This window comes from Pan paniscus, chromosome 6 (genome assembly GCF_029289425.2).
Source record: "Pan paniscus chromosome 6, NHGRI_mPanPan1-v2.0_pri, whole genome shotgun sequence".
Classification (NCBI taxonomy): Eukaryota; Metazoa; Chordata; class Mammalia; order Primates; family Hominidae; genus Pan; species Pan paniscus.
Window position 1 is genome coordinate 144,884,897 of NC_073255.2, and position 20,114 is coordinate 144,905,010.

Sequence of the window (20,114 nt, forward strand, 5' to 3'; positions counted from 1 at the left end):
CCATCGTTAGTGTTAGTGTATTTTATGTGTGGCTCAAGACAATTCTTCTTCCAGTGTGGCCCAGGGAAGCCAAAAGATTGGATACTCCTGTGTTATAGCAAAGCCATTTGTCACTCTCCAGCTACTTACTGAACACCTACAATTCCCATAGGGAAGCTAGAGATGAACTAGACAAGGATCTTATCCTCAGGGGGCTTGCCGTCAGGTGAGGACTTATAAGTCATTATATACAAATATTGATCACATAGGAACAGAAGTGATCAATATAAGGCAAAATGCTATGGGGTTCAGAGGAAGGAGAAAATACTCCAGGAAGGATTTCAGATGCATTGAAACTGGACCTGGGAGGACAGCAGGTTAAACTTGTGGAGACTGTGGGGTGTGGGGAGGGGTAAGAGATATTCTAAACTGAGAGAATTACAGGAGCTAAAGCTCAGGGTGGTACAAGAAACAGTGCATGGATCACTCTTGGCAGGAGAGTAGTGTGCTTAGAAGGGCTGGGAGCAGATGGCACAAGTCCCTGTGTCAGAGGCTAAGGAACTTACACTGTTCAGAGAACAGTGGGAGCCAAAAATGATTTTCAGCATTTGAGTGACATGACATGAATATATATTCTGCTTGTAGTCATTTTGCTTTAGCTATTTTTCTTAATATAAATGAAATATTTTACTTTCTGTAATATTTTTGAAGCAATGTGACAAGAATTTTTTTGTGAGGGAAGTAAAATGACATTTTAAATAGAATCAGGGAGTTGGCTCTTTAAAGAAACAGTACTTTCTTTTTTTTTTTTTTTTTTGAGATGGTGTCTCGCTGTATCGCTCAGGCTGGAGTGCAGTGGTGCGATCTCGGCTCACTGCAACCTCTGCCTCCTGGGTTCAAGTGATTCCCCTGTCTCAGCCTCCCAAATAGCTGGGATCATAGGCACGCACCACCACATCCAGCTGATTTTTGTATTTTTAGTGGAGACAGGGTTTTGCCACGTTGGCCAGGCTGGTCTCACACTCCTGAACTCATGTGATCCGCCTGCCTCGGCCTCCCAAAGTGCTGGGATTACAGGCGTGAGCCTCCATGCCCGGCCAGAAACAGTAGCTTTTTAATTAAAAAAGTTCTAGTACATCATACTGAATGGGCAAAAGCTGAAGCATTCTCCTTGAAAACCAGCACAAGACAAGGATGCCCTCTCTTACCACTCCTGTTCAGCATAGTATTGGAAGTCCTGGCCAGAGCAATCAGGCAAAAGAAAGAACAAAGCGTATCCAAATAGGAAGAGAGGAAGTCAAACTATCCCTGCTTGCAGATGGCATGATCTTATATCTAGAAAACCCCGTAGCCTTGGCCCAAAAGCTCCTTAAGCTGATAACTTCAGTAAGGTCTCAGGATACAAAATCAATGTACAAAAATCACTAGCATTCCTATACATCAGCAACAGTCAAGCCAAGAGCCAAGCCAGGAAGGCAATCTCATTCACAATTGCCACAAAAAGAATAAAATACCTAAGAATACAGCTAACCAGGGAGGTGAAAGATCTCTACAGGGAGAACTACAAAACACTGCGCAAAGAATCCAGAGGTGACTCAAACAAATGGAAAAAGATTCCATGCTCATAGATAGGAAGAATCAATATCATTAAAATGGCTATACTGCCCAAAACAATGTGCAGATTCAAGGTTATTCTTATCAAACTACCAATGACATTCTTCACAGAACTAGAAAATATATTTTAAAGTTCATATGGAACAAAAAAACAGCCCGACTAGCCAAGGCAATCCTAAGCAAAATGAAAACAGCTAGAGACATCGTGCTATCTGACTTCAAGCTGTAATACAGGGCTACAGTAACCAAAACAGCATGGTGCTAGTACAAAAAACAGACACATAGACGAATGGAACTGAAAAGAGAGTCCAGAAATAAGGCCACACATCTAGAACTATCTGATCTTTGACAAAGTCAACAAAACCAAGAAATGGGGAAAAGACTCCCTCTTCAATAAATGGTGTGGGATAACTGGCTAGCCATATGCAGAACACTGAAACTGGACCCCCTCCTTACATCTTATAAGAAAATTAACTCAAGATGGATTAAAGACTAAAATGTAAAACCCAAAAGTATAAAAACCTTGGAAGGCAACCTAGACAATATTATTCAGGACACAGGCATGGGCAAAGATTTCATGATAAGGACACCACAAGCGACTACAACAAAAGCAAAAACTGAGAAATGGAATCTAATTAAAGAGCTTCTGCTCAGCAAAAGAAACTATCAACAGAGTAAACACAACCTACAGAATGGGAGAAAATTTTTGCAAACTATGCATCTGACAAAGGTCTAATATCCAGCATCTATAAGGAACTTAAATCTACAAGAAAAAAACAACCCCCTTAAAAAGTGGGCAAAGGACATAAACAGATACTTTTCAAAAGAAGACATCCATGGGGCCAACAAGCATATGAAAAAAAGCTCAACATCACTGATCATTAGAGAAATGCAAATCAAAACCACAATGAGGTACCATCTCACACCAGTCTGAATGGTGATTATTAAAAAGTCAAAAAATAACAGGTGCTGATGAGATTGCAGAGAGAAAGAAACACTTATACAGTGTTGGTGGGGGTGTAAATTAATTCAACCATTGTGGAAAACAGTGTGGTGATTCCTCAAAGACCTAAAAAAAGATTACAATTTGACCTAGCAATCTCATTACTGGGTATATACCCAAAGGGTTAGACATCATTCTATCATAAAGACACACTCACATGCATGTTCATTGCAGCATTATTCACAGGAGCAAAGACATGGAATCAACCTATATGCCCATCAATGATAGACTGGATAAAGAAAATGTTGTACATATACGCCATGGATACTATGCAGACATAAAAAAGAATGAGATCTTATCCTTTGCCAGAACATGGATAGAGCTGGAGGCCATTATCCTTAGCAAACTAACACAGGAGCAGAAAACCAAATACCGCATCTTCTCACTTATAAATGGGAGCTAAATGATGAGAACACATGGACACATAGAGGGGAACAACACACACTGGGGCCTTTTAGAAGGTGGAGGGTGAGAGGAAGGAGAAGATCAGGAGAAATAACTAATGAGTACTAAGCTTAATACTTGGGTGATGAAATAATCTGTACAACAAACCCCTGTGACTCGAGTTTACAAACCTGCACATGTACCTCTGAACTTAAAAGTTAAAAAAAAAGTTCGAATGAAAAGTGAATTTACTTCAATCACTTATTCATTCATCAAATAGTTATTTGTATTTATTATGAGATTATAGATTCAAATTTTTATATATAGAACTTTCAGGAGAAGTGATACATCCCTTTGTTAATAAGGCATTCAGATTTCAAGAAAAATATTAGGGTGGTCAAAGAAGAGCTGAATAGTATGGTCATCATCTAATGTAATGATAATTTTATTGGGGCTTTATAGCCAGGCAAAGAGAAGCAAGAGGTGGGTGGAGGGCATTGCAAGGCATGAAAGCTTCCTGGTCACCAGGGCTCTAGGGACACTGAGCAGTAAGAAGTTTCTTGTAAGAAACAGGATTTTTCTCTATGCCTACGTGTAATGATAGTTCTTTATGCCTTTAGTTTTAATAATCTGGACATAGATTTCTTTCAATTCCTCAAGTTAATTAAAGTAAAATATTTATTAGAAACGTATTCAGTAGCAATGAAGAGTAATAAGAGGACAGGCTCTATGACCCAGCAAACTAGATAGAAAGGAGGTCATGTAGACCCTATTCTACCAGTTCATGCAATTAGTTTAGCAACTTTGATTTTGATGTTTGTTTTGGTGCCTTCTTAGTTCAGCCTATTCCTAGACCTGGGTCCAGTCAATACCGATTCATCCAGCTTACTCATTGAAAGTTTGCTTTTGAATCAACAAAATGTCCAGTAGACTGATTCTACCCCATTCGTTTTTACTGACTATTTTTGTCAAAGGTAATTTCCACCTGATTTTTGTTTATCTTGAAAACAACAGCTAGAAACTGCCAATTCAATTTCTAGAAACATTGAGACAGGAAAAACAAACAACAACAACAAAAAACAAACCCAAAAAACCTTGGCCACAGGGGTCTCTCACACATATTAAGTAGAATAATGAAGTGATTGAAGAGATTGTAATGGATGCTCCAATTGCCAATTCATGTATAAAATGTTAAATTATTGAATTTGAAAAATGGTTATGGAAAATAAAGCCTCTTCACATTAATCATCTCTCTCTCTCTCTCAATCTCTCTCTCTCTCTGTGTGTGTGTGTGTGTGTGTGTGTATGTGTACAGAGAGTAAGGTTTCAGGTCAATTTCCAGCTTCAGTACTTGATTTTTTTAATCTTTACTAATTCTCTGGAGTTTAAAATGAGCCTCTCCCAAAGTAAGGCATAATGTACAATAAATCAGCTACTTTTGGTCAGCCACAGAGAACCAACAAAAGAAGACTTGGAAAATAGTCAATAATAGCTAATAATTTTTTTTAGATGCCAACTCCCTATGATATTTGATATCTAATTAAAATTCAGCACATCTTGATCTCATATCATTTCTGTCAGCAAAGAAAATTACTGAATCCTGATGTTGGGGAATCTGATAGAATTGTCATGTTGAACTTTCCTTAAAAAAAAAATAAAATAACTTTAAACACAAAGTTCATGTGTTTGGAATTTTAACTAAATTCTAGCATTTGTTACCACATTTATCTTTTACAGAAAGCTGTAATTTTTTGGCACAGAGTTGGTATTTTGAGATTATTCTCATTAAGGAATTAAAAACCAAAGGGTATATCATTTTTCTGATTTAGGCTTGTCATTTCCAATTAATATAATTTGGAACTGGCTATGATGTTTGACTATACATTAAAAAGGGAAAAAAACAAAAACTAGTCCCAATATATATTTTTAAATTACCTAACAAAAAGTTTTTCACTTTTTTGATGAAAAGATTGATGTTTTCTTCTTCAGAGTCACTTTGGTTTCTTATATTTCCCAGTTTTTCCCTTAGCTGTAAGGCATTGTTTTTGGAGACTTCTGCCCGTTCACTTATACTTTCGATCTGGAATGAGAAAAATACAATGAAGAATACTCGACAATATACTCAACAAAGGCATGTTCTTTGATGTTTAATTACTTAGCTGGACCAAATAAAACTGTCACTAAAAACTAAATAAAAGTCTAGATAAACCATAGATTCATTTGCAAGGAATCTTTTACAAGGTGATTATTATCTCTTCTCATTATCATGTTTTCTTTAATTTATCATTAATTTATCTTTTAGAACATTATTGACTTAGCACTAACGAATTTTTCTAATATAAGTCTAAAACACAAATTTTGTTTTAATGGGGCTTTAGCATTCTTTAATACCAACAACTTTCCCATAAATTACATAGGACTACTTACCTGCCATGGTCATCACGTTTAATAGGTTGAGAGCATTTTCTTTTATGTAAGTTAAAATGTTACTCTTCTAAACATTCCTCAAATTCAAGTAATGTACTTTCTTTGAAAACTAACAAAAAAGCATTCCTCCTCTTAATAAATGAGCTTGAACTGAGAGTGGGCTACAAAGATAAATTCCAGACACTTTGTACTCTTGGTAGAGGAATGACAGGAATAATAGGCTAGCAAACTAGAAGTGCAAATTCTTAATTGTGTGATCTGAGAAAGGTCATGGACTTTTTCTTGGGATTCCAACAAATTAGAGAGAGAGAAAAAACCCAGAAGCAATAGGACAATATTGCCAACAAGCTGAGCTTTATTGAATAAATTAATTGTGACAGAAGTAGGGCTAGTTAGGATCAAACATAATTAGGAAAAAAAAAAATCCGCTGGGCACGGTGGCTCACGCCTGTAATCCCCAGCACTTTGGGAGGCCAAGGCAGACAGATCACTTGAGGTTAGGAGTTCAAGGCCAGCCTGGCCAACACGGTGAAACCCCATCTCTACTAAAAATGCCAAAATTAGCCAGGCATGGTGGCGCATGCCTGTAATTCCAGCTACTGGGGAGGCTGAGGCAGGAGAATCGCTTGAATCCAGGAGACGGAGGTTGCAGTGAGCTGAGATCGCACCATTACACTCCAGCCTGGGCCAGACAGAGTGAGATTCTTGTCTCAAAAAAGAAAAAAAAGAAAAAAAAAGAAAAAAAATTCCGTTTATTTCCCCACAAAAGGAGCCTGCTTAATTTGAGCCATACAGATTTTTAAGAAAAGGATTTAAATTATAGTCATTGGCAAATGATGAAATAAAAAAGTATTTACATGATTTAAAATGTGTATCTTTTTTTTCAGAGTTGTTACTTAATTCTCTAGAACTTTCTTAGCTTTAAAATGGATAGCAGTAAGAATGGATTGCAGTAAAATGAGAATTCCAGAAATAAAATACCCTAGGCAGCAAAGCACCAAGTGATACAGAGGAAATCTCAGGCTAGATTAGTTGATACCATATTCAGAAAGAAAGAGATCAAGAAATTACTTCACTCTTAAAACATCCCTCTGCAATCCATCTTCTGTCACAACTGACTCCTGAGAATTCTCTCACAATCTCTTCTGGCACTCTTCCTCCTTCTAATCAAGAGGAAAATAGCACACCATTTCATCAACATGACATCCCCTCTCATCGTTTTCCAGTTCTCCATTTATGTGCTGATTAAACTAGCTTCTGCTAATATGGATTTCAAGGATAATTTTTTAACACTGATAGCTTAACATATTATTGACTTAATGATATGATCAAGCAGCAATCAGGACTCCTTTAAATGTGGGTGAGGTTTCTATTTTTTTGAGAAGGAGCAATATAATAGTTTAAAATTACATTAAACAATTAAGGTGTGTTTTAAGCACTGGGACCTAAGACCAGGATTTACATTGCTATGTTTGCTGCTGTATTCTCAACTTGTAGATGGATGCCTGGCACACAGTAGGTGGATATTTGTTAAAGCAATGAAGAACCACATGTGAATGGAAAATGATGTGGCAATACAGAATTGTGACTATGTAAGTAAAGTTTCAATATTTATGTAGGGATATGTTCCAGATTGGCTAATCAGATGCTTGCTCAAGGATATAGGGTGTGTGTGTGTGTGTGTGTGCGTGTGTGTGTGTGTGTGTGTATCTTGGCTGTGGTTCTCACCCCATTCCCAAGCTTGGCCCTCTATCCTTTACTGGATTTTGAGGCCCAGATGTCCTTACATATATTTCCTTCTTGTTCAGGAGTGGGTCTTTTTGTTTTTGGTTTTGTTTTAAACGAGGTCTCACTGTTGTCGGTGCAGGCTGGAGTGCAATGGCATGATCTCGGTTCACTGCAACCTCTGCCTCCCGGGTCCCAGCAATTCTCCTGCCTCAGTCTCCCGAGTAGCTGGGATTACAGGCATGCACCACCACGCCCGGCTAAATTTTTTTTTTTTTTTTGTATTTGTATTTTTTAGTAGAGATGGGGTTTTACCATGTTGGCCAGGCTGGTCTCGAACTCCTGACTTCAGGTGATCCACCTGCATCGGCCTCCCAAATTGCTGGGATTACAGGTGTGAGCCACTGCGCCTGGCCAGGAGTGGGCTTTTTTTGCTTGCAAACAAGAATGCTTACTGATACAATATTCAACATATAGTGGTAAAAAAATCAGCTCTTTAAAAGCTTTTTCTTCTTTGTCAGAGGCTCTTTGCGTATTGTCAAAAAAGAAACAGATTGGGGAGCACACCACTATCCTGTTTTCAAACCACAGAATAAAATGCATTCTCAAAAAAAAAGTCTAAAGAAAACTAGGTAATTAAAAATGATGCTCATTTATAAATGACCAGAAAAGTAAATGAAATTATTTCAAATCATTATAGATTTAATTATAAGGTACTTAAATGTTAAAACAACTTTCTCAGTCTATCAACAGGGGAATGAGTTCAAGGTACAGTTTAATTCCTATTAAGCTATTTTCTAACATGAAATTCTAACATTACAATTTGTATATTTAGTAGGTTTTCAAATATACCCTTACATATTTATGAATTTATGAAAAATTATTCTTTGCTTTGAGAGATCTATAGTTTTCAACCCTTTAAAAAAATTAATTTATATATTTCTTTTATTATTATTATTATTATTTTAAACAAAATAGAGATACGGCCTCCCTATGTTTCCCAGGCAGGTCTTGAACCCCTGGGCTCAAGGGATCCTCCTGCCTTGGCCTCCCAAAGTGCTAGGATTATAGGCGTGACCCACTACTCCTGGCCTGTTTCCAAATTTTTAATGCTTGGAGTCTTGACATTTCTATGTAGGTTTTGCTGTAAACAAACATGTCCACACGAGTCTATGACCTATGATAATGTATCTTGAATTCTTTCTCTCTCTCTTTACACACACACGTACACACTTGACTTTTGAATGACACAGGTTGGAACTGCACACGCCCACTTATATACAAATTTTTTTCAATAAAACTTACACCGAGTGTGCCTGCCTCTTCTGCCTCCCCTTCCACCTCCTCCACCCCTGCCATCTCTGAGACAGCAAGACCAACCCCTCTTCTTCCTCCTCCTCAGCCTACTCAATGTGATGACGATGAAGACCTTAATGAGGATCTATTTCCTCTCAATGAATAGTAAGTATATTTTCTCTTCCTGATGATTTTTCTGATAATATTCTCTTTTTTCTAGCTTACTTTATGGTTATATTATGATATATAATACATACATAAATATATGTTAATTGACTATTTAAGTTATGGGTAAGGCTTCCAGTCAACAGTGGGCTATTAGCAGTTAAATTTTGGGGGAGTCAAAAGTTACACATAAATTTTCAATTGTAGAGTGGAGGCTTGGTGCCCCTAACCCCCATGTTGTTCAAGGGTCAACTGTATACATATATATAACAGGAAATATATCAATATTCACCTCTGTTTCTAAATCTACATTCATATCATCTGTAATTTTATCCTATATTTCCAGGCACAAGAACACCAACTATCTAGAATCTATCTTCTCACTTGGAAGTTATATGGCAGTTTTATAAATTTTAAGCAGTCTGCTTCTTTATTGCTATAACTTTACAAATAAAGCAAGAGAAGATATTTACCTGATTTTTCAACCCACGAACCTGTTTGTCCAAATTACGAATAATGGATTTTGCTTCCTGGGCTTTTTGGAGGGCATTCGTTGAGAGGGTCAGGGAGCCGTGACAGCCGGGACCCCTACACTTCCTGTGCCCCTTCCGGCCCGTGCAGAGAGCACCGCCACAGGGCAAGGGCACACATGGCACATTTCCTGGATCTCTGCACACCTTGCAAGAGAAATGATTTACGTTAAATAGCAACTTGTTGTCAGAGCTTTTTTTTTTTTTTTTTTTTTTTTTGAGACGGAGTTTGCTCTTGTTGCCCAGGCTGGAGAGCAATAGCGTGACCTTGGCTCACTGCAACGTTCTCCTCCTGGGTTCAAGAGATTCTCCTGCCTCAGCCTCCCAAGTAGCTGGGATTACAGGCACCCACTACCACGCCTGGCTAATTTTTTTGTATTTTTAGTAGAGACAGGGTTTCACCATTTTGGTCAGGCTGGTCTCGAACTCCTGACCTCAGGTGATCCGCCCACCTCGGCCTCCCAAAGTGTTGAGATTACAGGCATGTGGCCTGGCTGTCAGAACTCTAATGCCATCCAGGCTCCTTGAGTCAAGGCACTGCTTTACTCATATGTTTCTTCAATAGTTGTTCATCCTTGGTACATGGGGGTAACCCATTAAACATTTCCTAGCTAACTAAATATCTAAATTACTTATCAGTATTGTGTCAGTCTGTCATCCTTTATATTTATGGTTTTCTGAGAAAACAGTCAAACTTTTAGGAATTACATGTGAGTTTCACTTTTTATTTAATTATTTATTTATTTATTGAGATGGAGTCTCGCTCTCTCGCCCAGGCTGGAGTGCAGAGGCACCATCTCTGCTCACCGCAACCTCCACCTGCCAGGTTCAAGCGATTCTCCTGCCTCAACCTCCTGAGCAGCTGAGATTACAGGTGCACGCCACTACCCCCAGGTAATTTTTGTTTTTTGTAGAGACGGGGTTTCACCATGTTGGCCAGGCTGGTCTCGAACTCCTGGCCTTAAGTAATCTGCCCACCTTGGCCTCCCAAAGTGCTGGAATTACAGGCGTGAGCCACCATGCCCAGCCTGCACTTTGTATTCTTTTGAGAGAATTAGCCTTTTTCTTGTAATGAGGCAAGAGGAGCAAATGTTCATAGCCTGTACTGTTTTAGAAATAGTAAATAATATCAAATAATCAAGCCACAATCTTTACTCTTTGATCAATTTTTGAGTTAAATAAAAATAAGGCTTTTTATAGTATATAATAAAACATATATATTTTATATACCTACATATATTTATATATTTCTAATATATAATGAAAAAGAAATTTAAAATGTAAGCTAGGGAAATATCATTGAAGAGGTTCATATACCAAGTAAAAACCACAAATGCTTTGACCTTACCATCATGAATATTTACCTTTTCATTCAATATTTGGATATCTGGTATCTTAATCTGCTTTAATCTTTCCAATGACAAGTTTCCTTTTGAGGTTAGTGTATCTAAGATGGTAAGTAAGTCATTCCTTGTATTTGCAGAGGTATTAATGGTGGAACTAGTTTCATTAATTTTCTTTTCAGCAGATGATGATATGTGATAATATTTCTTGATGTTTTCTGAGGAGTCTACGTCAATGCAAATTGAAGTAAGGTAAATTTTGTGAAAACAAATGAAATTATATATAAGTTATTAAGATAATCATTCTATAATTTGGCTACTGTCTTGGTCTCAACTATCACCATAAAATTTCAACATCTTCCTTGAATTTGCAATTGATGGGGGAAGGATTAGCTATAGTATAATAAATATGGATAGAATAGATACAGGGCATTGAGATTTAAGTCCACAGATGTGGTGTGAGTCCTGGCTTCACCCTTTACTGCCTGGGCATACCCTTGAGCAAATCAGTTCATCTCTTATATTTCATTTCTTCCTCTGTAAATTGGTGATAATAATTTGTGAGAATTGAGATAATATGAATATATTCTGTAAATAATTTCCACAAATATAAGATATTAACTATGAATACCTATATACACTCAAATATAATAAACCAACTAAATTTACTTAACCGTATAGAGCAGGAGTTGACAAACTTTTTCTGCAAAGGCCAAATAATTAACGTTTTAGGCTTTGCTGGCCATAGCATTTCTATTCCAACTACTCACCTCTGCCATTGTAGAGTGAAAGCAGCTACAGGCAGTATGTAAATAAAGAGGTGAGGTTGTGTTCCACTGAAGCAGTATTTACAAAGACAGGCTGTGGGCAGGATTCACCCTGATGCTGCGGTTTCCTGAACCCTGATGTTGAGGCTGCTAACAATAGCTAACAGCTAGTTGGGTGCTTTGTAGGTGCCTGTACTATACTTCCCGTCAATTTTCTTCCTCAATCTTCACAAAACAGTGCGAAATGCACATTAGTATGATCATATTCATTTTCAAATAAGGAAACTGAGGCTCTATTGAGGAAACTTATTTGCCTAAGTTCTCATTGATAGTAAGAGATGAAGCCAGGATGTGAATCCAGGGTGTTTGACTCCAGAGCCTGTGTTCTTAAGCACTTCTCTACATTTTCTATGTTTGCATTATTAATACAAATTTGTGAAAGTAATAAGGTATGTATGGTATATTTTAATGTAAATTATAGTATATTAGGGGTTTAAACCATAACTCCATATTTTAGGAATCAGAGGCCCACGGTCCTGATCTGATCTTTACTCCCTATAGAACCATAATCCAGGCAGGAGACAACCACACCTTATCTTTCAAACTTTTCTGGTTCTATAAGACCATACTCTTAATACATCATGCTTTTCACTTATCATGAAAAAAGTGTTCCTATTGCTTGGAATTAGTTTCTTCTTCCATTTTTGTGGCAGATTTTCTCCTACCCTGTGGAGATAATTCAATTGCCACCTATTCCCTGAAGACTTTACTAATGAACCCAGGAAGGATTCTGTTTTTGCTACTCTGTTTTTGAAGCAGCTTGAAGATGCTCTAACAGTCTTAATGCTGTTTGCAGTGGTTTATATTCTTGTCCCCTGCCCCCATTAGACAGAAATAACTCAAAGGTAGGGACTTGCTGTAATGATCTGCCTGTTTCTACTGCACAATGTCAGGCATTGGAAAAAAGCCCAGTAACTGCTGTTGGACTGCAAATTTGAGAGGATTAGCATGGGGGCAGTTTTACTTTATTTTACCTGGTGTGGGGTGACCTCTGATGGATTTTGAGTTCTTTCAGTGGGAACTGTCTTCTAGATTAGGAATCAGAGTAGATTCCTTACTCATTACATGGCATTTATTGAACATCATCAATACATCTTTGCTAGAATTTGTTTCACTAAATTTAGGCATCCCTTTAGGGAAATTAGGTATTCCTACCTGCCTTCTATTTTTTTTTTTTCTCTTCTAGGTCAAAATCAGATAAAACACAGGAGTGTATACATAGGACAATGAAAGCAGCCAAAGTTTTTTCCTGACATGGATTCATGTATATTTTCCATTTGCCTCTCAATTGGATGGCTTAGGTGTGAATAAACTCAGTGATGCTTCTCTCAGTAGTAACAGGTTGTCCATTTCCAAATATAACAGGGGTATGATCTTGAATAGCAGATGAACTAATCAAAGTTTTGCTTTAGAGTTCCATTTCTCTTGCAAATTATCTTGGCTTAGGCATAGCTCACATTCAGTTTTAAGAACTATGCAATATGAGTTAAGGGTGTGTAGTATGTTGCATGACTCTCATCCTTACAAAGCTCTTATGAGAAATATTGTGGGGTTTTTTTTGCCTCACATTCCATTGCATTTATGGTCACTGAAAATGGAGTGGCCTATACCGAGAAAGGCATATAAACATGTCTCTCTCATTTGCTTATGGCCATATTAGAATTTCTAAGTTGTTGATTATTCAAGACCCCTTACATGGGTTTGGCACTAGATTACTTTGGGTGTTAGCATTTGTTTAATATCAGACATTGTTTACTTGTTATTTTTGAGTGAATGCTAGCCAGGCTCTGTGATGTTTAAAAAGTTGAAATATCCATGAACAAATAATACCTTTAATGGTTGTTTTTGCATGTTCAAAAGTGCTCAGGCACTATGGCGGTAAGCAGAGGATGACTCACTAATGGAATGCACTGTGGATTTCATCAAACTTTGTGCAGACACAGTCAAAAATACATTTTTCCCTTACCCACAATGCTTGCATTAAGGACACTGGATTGCAAATCAATTTCTTCCTGAAGGTCTTCAAGTAAGAGGTCTGCTTCATTCTTTGCTCTTTCTATTGTATCTTTCAGATCTTGAAATTCATACACTGCTTTCAGTTGTTCATTTAGCTGCATGATTTGTTTTCTATAGAGAAAATAAGGGTAAATGTAGTTAAGCTTGTATTACATTCGATATATTGGTGAAAAAAATGCCACCAAAATTGCCCTCATTGTTAGGTATTCTTGATTAGAAGGGATTCCTTCTACTCGAGTTTTTCATTTGACGGTTTATAATTGTGTTTATGTCTCATCTCTTTCATCTTAATTCACCTTCCTGGACTATTGCAACATTCATTTAAAATATGGACAGCATACCAGGTCTAGTAGAATAAAGGCTCTCAAATCATTCCATTTTGACTGTTTATGCTCTGTCTTTCTTTGTTTTGGGTTTCAAAACATGCATTCAGACATGCTTCAATTAAATCAATCTAAGGGAGCTTTTGGCTTTCAACATATGATAAAATAGAACCGTTTACTTAGCCTGGGGTCAAATCAGGTCTTCATTTAGAATCAATCTGCATTCAGCAAGGTTCTTTCTAGTGTAACTTCTGTTCAGGGTCCCAACTCTTATTTTCCATTAGTGACAGGGAGGTTTTCTTGCTGGTGAGTGTTCCCCTGGGTTTTTTTCCATCACCTTCTTCTTTGATGGGTACACCTTTGTTGTGCTTCAATTTGCTGGGTTTAGCACCTACTGTTACTTCGAGGGGATAATGAACACATTCCTCATGATGGAGAAGCTGTGCAAATCTTGAAGTGTACAGTTGGGGGAAGTTATAAAATGAATTTATGGGACTAATTTATCTTGGCACAACGGCAATGCTTCCTTCCATTTTCTGCTGTAACTCTCCCCTCTAATCTATAGACTCTTCCTTCAGGCTCCAATGGTCACAACTGCAATTCTTCAGGCTAACAATAATAACAATAAAAATAATGATAATTACTCTAATTGGGACTTCTTAAGCACTTACATATGCCGGACACTATGCTAAGTGATGGGTCTTGAGTAATTCTCACAAGAATCCTATGAAATCCAGACTTTCTCTCTCTCTTTTGATGAAGAAATTGAAGCTTGGAGTTTAGTAGCTTGCTGAAAGCCACACATCTAGTAAGTGGATTTAAACCAGTTGGTTTGACTTCTGAATTTATGCTCATGACACCTGGGGTTCTTTGTCCTCCTGTTCCCCTTCCACCTGTAGTTTACCCAGCAACATTTTTTTTAATAGAACTACATGAGGCCTGGAGAAGACAAGCACGTGAGAAGGCAGGCCCTGTCCAGGGTGCCCCACAGTGAGGCAATGGCAAAGGAGCACAAAGAGGTGAGAAGATGGAGAAGGAAATACAGGCTTCTCTGTGAGGAAGTCAGGAAAGGCTTCAGGGAGGAGGTGATGTTTGTGTGGCTGTTAAAGAGAAGTAGGAGTTTGGCAGGTGGGCTAGGAGGGAACCGGGCTCTGGGCTGCTGGTTGAAGAAGCTCAGCAGCTACTGCTTTCTTCTCACTCCAGACCTGGGCTGGGCACTCCTCTTTCTCGCTCTTTCTCTCTGGCTCTGCCTGTGGCTCTTGCAGTCTCTGTCCAGAACATCCATGGTGGATTGGCTCATTCTGCTTTCTTTGTGCTATTTTGTCCGACATTTTCCTAATGATGTCTAACCACATGCCTGTGGTCCATGGGCCAAAGCTCATTCTCAGACAAGTTTTCTTTGGGCTATACAGTAGGGCTTCTTACAAGTGCTATTGGATTATCTGTATACATTTTGAAGTGGGGATAGTTCAGTAAAAATATGGATGTCTGACATCTCTTGAAAATTGAGGAGATCTGTTAACATAGGGGTCTAGATCTTGCAAAGCAGAAGTTTTATTGCTTTTTTGTTTTTAGAGACAGGGTCTCATTCTATCATCCAGACTGGAGTGCAGTGGCACAATCATAGTTCACTGCAGCCTTGAACTCCTGAGCTCACGTGATCCTTTTGCTATGTAGCCCAGGCTGGTCTTGAACTCCTGGCCTCAAGTGATCCTACTGCCTCAGCCTCCCAAAATGCTGGGATTACAGGCGAAAGCCACTGTGCCCAGCCCAGAACTCTTTAGAGAAGTATAGATGTGCCTGTTGTCACCTGCCAGCTTGACCCTGGCCATGTGTCCTCCCTGGGCCCTGTCACTGCATTTATGATGCGGTGGCCCTTTCCCTGAACTACCTAGGTGGGTGATACCTTCTTCCTTGTGCACCTTTTAAGCAATTATCATATATTTCTGGGATATTTCCCTATAGATAATGAGTTACCTTATATTTACACTCATGTTATATATGACATGAGCCTCTGCAGCTTCAACTATTCCTTAATCCAGGACCTTTTCTTGGGGAGGAAGGATATTTTGCTAGATAAGCACACTTTTGGGGTTTCTTAGCAGACTGTGTGCTTCTATGGGGGTAGAAACTATACCCAATTCATCCTGGTTTTGCCCTTAACAGTTTGGCAAACTTTGCCTTAGGAATCATAGCATCTCTGTCATAACTACTCAACTATGCCATTGTAGAGAGTGCAGCCACAGAGGAGGGGTAAATAAATGGGTGTGGCTGTGCTCCAAGGAAACTTTATTTACATAAACAAAGGCTGTGTCAGATTCCACCTGTGGGCTGTAGTTTGCTGAGCCGTGGCCCAAAACTATCAACATAATCTCAACAAATGGTTAAATTTTAAAAAAAGATTCAGTAATATGTAATAAAAATGAGCTTGCATTTTCAAGAAATGACCATACTTGGTATAAGACGTCATATTAATGTATAGGCTTCTAAACAACTGAAGAACTTGGGAAGGTTTGGTAAATTTTCCCTAGGTGTATCATTGAAAAAAATATGTTGTTTTTGAAACTACCATACTTCCAATTTTATATCTTTCAGCTTTACTGAGTTTGGGCTTCCCCATTAATGACTGTCCTTTTGTTACAATCAATGGCATCTGGAAAAATCACATATAATCCTAACTAGGTGAGAAAAAAGTAGACATACATGATTTCCAGCTGTTTTTTTTTTTTTTGAGACAGAGTTTCACTCTTGTCGCCCAGGCTGCAGTGCAATGGCATGATCTTGGGTCACTGTAACCTTCGCCTCCTGGGTTCAAGCAATTCTCCTGCCTCAGCCTCCCAAGTAGTGGGGATTACAGGTGCCTGCCACCATGCCTGGCTAATATTTGTATTTTTAGTAGAGAGGGGGTTTCTCCATGTTGGCCAGGCTGGTGTCGAACTCCTGACCTCAAGTGATCCACCCGCCTCAACCTCCCAAAGTGCTGGGATTACAAGCGTGAGCTATGGCGCCCGGCCCAGCCTGGTTATTAACTGAACAACTATCAGTCCCCTAAAGTCAACATAGGTACATTTCTAAATTGAAGGCTGACGATGTTAAAGCTTGGCGGGAGTTAAGGTAAATCAGGAGTTTGGCTGTCTGTTACTTGAGCATAAATCTTACCTAACAGAGTCATGATAATCCTTGACTTTTAAGAATTTCCCAGATGGGAAAACAGGATGTTTCAAAATCCTTTCTATTTCAGACACGTTCCCTCTGAGGTCTTTGAAGTCTGCCTCACAGACAGGCAGGGTCTCTCTTTTATCTTCCATGTTAGCAGCCAGTCTCATTAACCCTTGCACCGCTTTGGAGAGGGAAGAAATGGTGTGGTCCCATTGATCAAAGCACAAGTGACATTGAAGACAAGTAGGGAATTCCTGGCTGTGTCCCCGGGCACAGCGATCACATCTCTGGCCGCTGACACCCTCCCGGCAGCGGCACATGCCTGTGTCTGGATCACAGATGGGCTTCTGGGTACCTGCCCTGTTACAATCACATGCTAAAAAGGAAAACAGAAGGAGCAGAGAATGTCACTGGGCCTTTTGTTGATGACTAGCTCAAGAATCAGGTCTTTTCCTCTCTCCTGAAAATCTTCCCAACTCACACTTCTAAGATGAATATTTAAAGCCAATATAATTTCAGAGATCTGTGCAATAGCCATTATAAGACAGCATGGCTCTCTATATTCCACTAAGAAATCAGTTTACTATTTCAATTTGGCAAATATCAGACATTTTTATTGTGGGAGTGCAAGCATCTACAAGTGGGATCCTCATCTATTTGAGTAAGAAGTATGATTTAATGATGGACACACGATAGTAACTCTGCTGTTACAGCCTCCGAGGGTGGTTCAGGTGTGTCGAGACTCTCTAAGAAGTCCCATGGTCACACTTCTTCTGAGTAAAGCCCAGCTTGGGTGTGATGACCACGCTGTCTTCCATTACATAAGGAAAACAATTTCATTTTCCAAAAAGGAGGGGAAATTAAATTCATTTTGTCTTAATTTTAAAAAATTACTGACTCCACACGGTACTTTCTTTGAGTAGGTTTCTGACCAAGCCTGAAGATAGAGGATAGGGAGATCTATTGATCTTACTGCAATTTCCAAAAGGTTAGGGAATCACTAGCCTATGTTTTTGGACTAACTGCAAGGAACAAGTAATTTAAAAATGCATTTGAGGCTGGGTGCAGTGGCTCATGCCTGTAATCCCAGCACTTTGGGAGGCTAAGGCAGGTGGATTGTTTGAGCCCAGGAGTTCGAGACCAGCATGAGCAACATGGTGAAACCCTATCTCTACAAAAAATACAAAAATTAGCCAGGTGTGGTGGCATACACATGTATTCCCAGCTACTCTGGAGGCTGAGGTGGGAGGATCACCTGAGCCCAGGGAGGCTGAAGCTGCAGTGAGCTGTGATCATGCCACTGCACTCCAGCACAGGCAACCAGAGTGAGACCCTGTCTCAAAAAAAAAAAAAAAAAAAAGCATTTGTCAGTTTATGTAAAAATAATGCCAATTACAAATAAAAACTAGTTAACACACTAGGGCTCTTCAGCTAGTTCATCTGTCCAGCACATTGGCCTTGGTCCAGAGGGGTGGTGTCATGTCACTTCATCACCCGGAGGCCATTTCCCATCCTTAGCCGCTCTTCCCCAGGAGATTTAGTGGGGTCTGTGGCCTGACTTGATTATTTGCAGTTTCCTCTACTGCTTCTCTATAAAAGATGAAAGCATTTTTATGAAATAAGATTATCAAAATAGTAGACGGACACAGGGAAATAGGCTCTAAGATAGATTTTCCAAGAGCCAAAGTTTCACCCTGGGTTTTAACCCAGCAATTCCACTTAGAAAACTGAAGAAGTGGGGCCCAGAGAAAATCATTCAGAATGTGCATTTGAATGGGGCAAGGGAATGAGCAATATTTTTTAGCCACAAGGGCACATTTATAAAGGAATGGAGAGGAGGAAAGAGTTGCCATGCGTGGCTATGTATGGCTGACCATGGTGATAAGCCCATGATACCTGATATTTCTTTGGATTTTCTTCTTTTGGAAGCTGACTGTTCCATTTGTAATGAGTTTGAGGAATTTTAAGACAGGCTACGAATTTTAATATAGGCTAAATTTTTAACACAGGAGGAAAATAATCTTTTTGCAGGGCTATAGGAAGATTATTTTCAAAATGTAGAATTAAACTTTGTGAGTTTTCTAAGTCCACCTTATTAAAAGCACCAAAAAAAGAAATTTAAAATTCAGTTGGTTCATAGCATGTCCATGGTAGGGCCAGGCTGACTGTACGCATGAGTTTTTAGAAATCCCAATACTTACGAATGCATCGCCCAGGTGGATCACCATAATAATTTTCCTGGCACTCACTGCAACGTTTCCCGCCGTAACCTAATTTACACGGACACTGGCCTGTAAGCTGTGAGAACAGTCATGGGTGAGGAATTGACAAGTTTTATGGTCTAAAAAAAAATGCATTTTAATAGGAAATATTTTCCCCTCCAGTGAATTAGAACATACAGCTGTGCAAAGGCGGAGGAAGGATGATTCCCATGTCCAGCAGCCACCCCCGACAATACCAAGGATCAGGAGTTAATGTGCTTTGGCCTAAAGCTCCTGAATATATCGCCTGCTTCCAGCTGTTCAGGGACAGGTGGCCCAAACTGGGAAACATACACAGATGTAAATGAAAACAAAACACATAATGGGAAATGGGCCAGATTATTTCCCTCAACTGTTATGGGAGTTCCTCCATAAGTGAGTGAGGCCAGAGACCTGGTCTAACATTCATCAGTTAATGTGTCAAGTAATGTTTTCATTATGGAATGTATGATGTAGTTTTCACCAACTGGATTAGCGTTTTGCTCAAAAAAACATCTTTTTTTTGTACTTCAGGCTTAATGATTTAATGAGAGTTACTTAACTGTGTTTTTCAGAGAGGGCTGAACTTTTCTTTACCCTCCCAACTGAACTCTTGACCAGCTTTTCTGAAAACTGAGGAGGTTGGAAAATTAACAGGAGAAAATATAAAAGCAAATCACTATTGTTGTAGTCCTAAATTAGCTGCTTAAACAACAACTCCGTAAGTTTCCTGTGAATAAGTGGCTAGATTCTTAGAGTGACTGGATCTGCCACTTTTCTTTCCTTTTCTTTTCTTTTTTTTTGGAGACGGAGTCTCGCTCTGTTGCCCAGGCTGGACGGCAGTGGTGCAACCTCAGCTCACTGCAACCTCTGCCTCCCAGGTTCAAGTGATTACTCACATCTCAACCTCCCAAGTAGCTGGGACTACAGGTGTGCACCACCACACCCGGCAATTTTTTGTATTTTTAATACAGATGAGGTTTCACCATGTTGGCCAGGCTGGTCTCGAACTCCTGACCTCAAGCGACCCACCTGCCTCAGCCTCCCAAAGTGCTGGGATTACCCACATCTGGCCTGGATCTG

General features: G+C 39.1%; 1 protein-coding gene across 2 annotated transcripts in view; it reads right to left on the bottom strand.

Annotated features, from left to right (window-relative positions):
• LAMB4 (laminin subunit beta 4) overlaps positions 1–20,114 on the bottom strand; it is a 106,506-nt gene that overhangs the window by 15,114 nt on the left and 71,278 nt on the right. For both annotated transcript variants that reach the window (XM_034964769.3, XM_057302932.1), the window contains exons 24-29: positions 18,993–19,089; positions 16,792–17,167; positions 13,260–13,420; positions 10,488–10,693; positions 9,067–9,270; positions 4,916–5,060 (exon numbers count right to left, since the gene is read on the bottom strand). In XM_034964769.3, the coding sequence (XP_034820660.2) occupies positions 4,916–5,060; positions 9,067–9,270; positions 10,488–10,693; positions 13,260–13,420; positions 16,792–17,167; positions 18,993–19,089 (1,189 nt within the window). The remainder of the gene's footprint in view (positions 1–4,915; positions 5,061–9,066; positions 9,271–10,487; positions 10,694–13,259; positions 13,421–16,791; positions 17,168–18,992; positions 19,090–20,114) is intronic.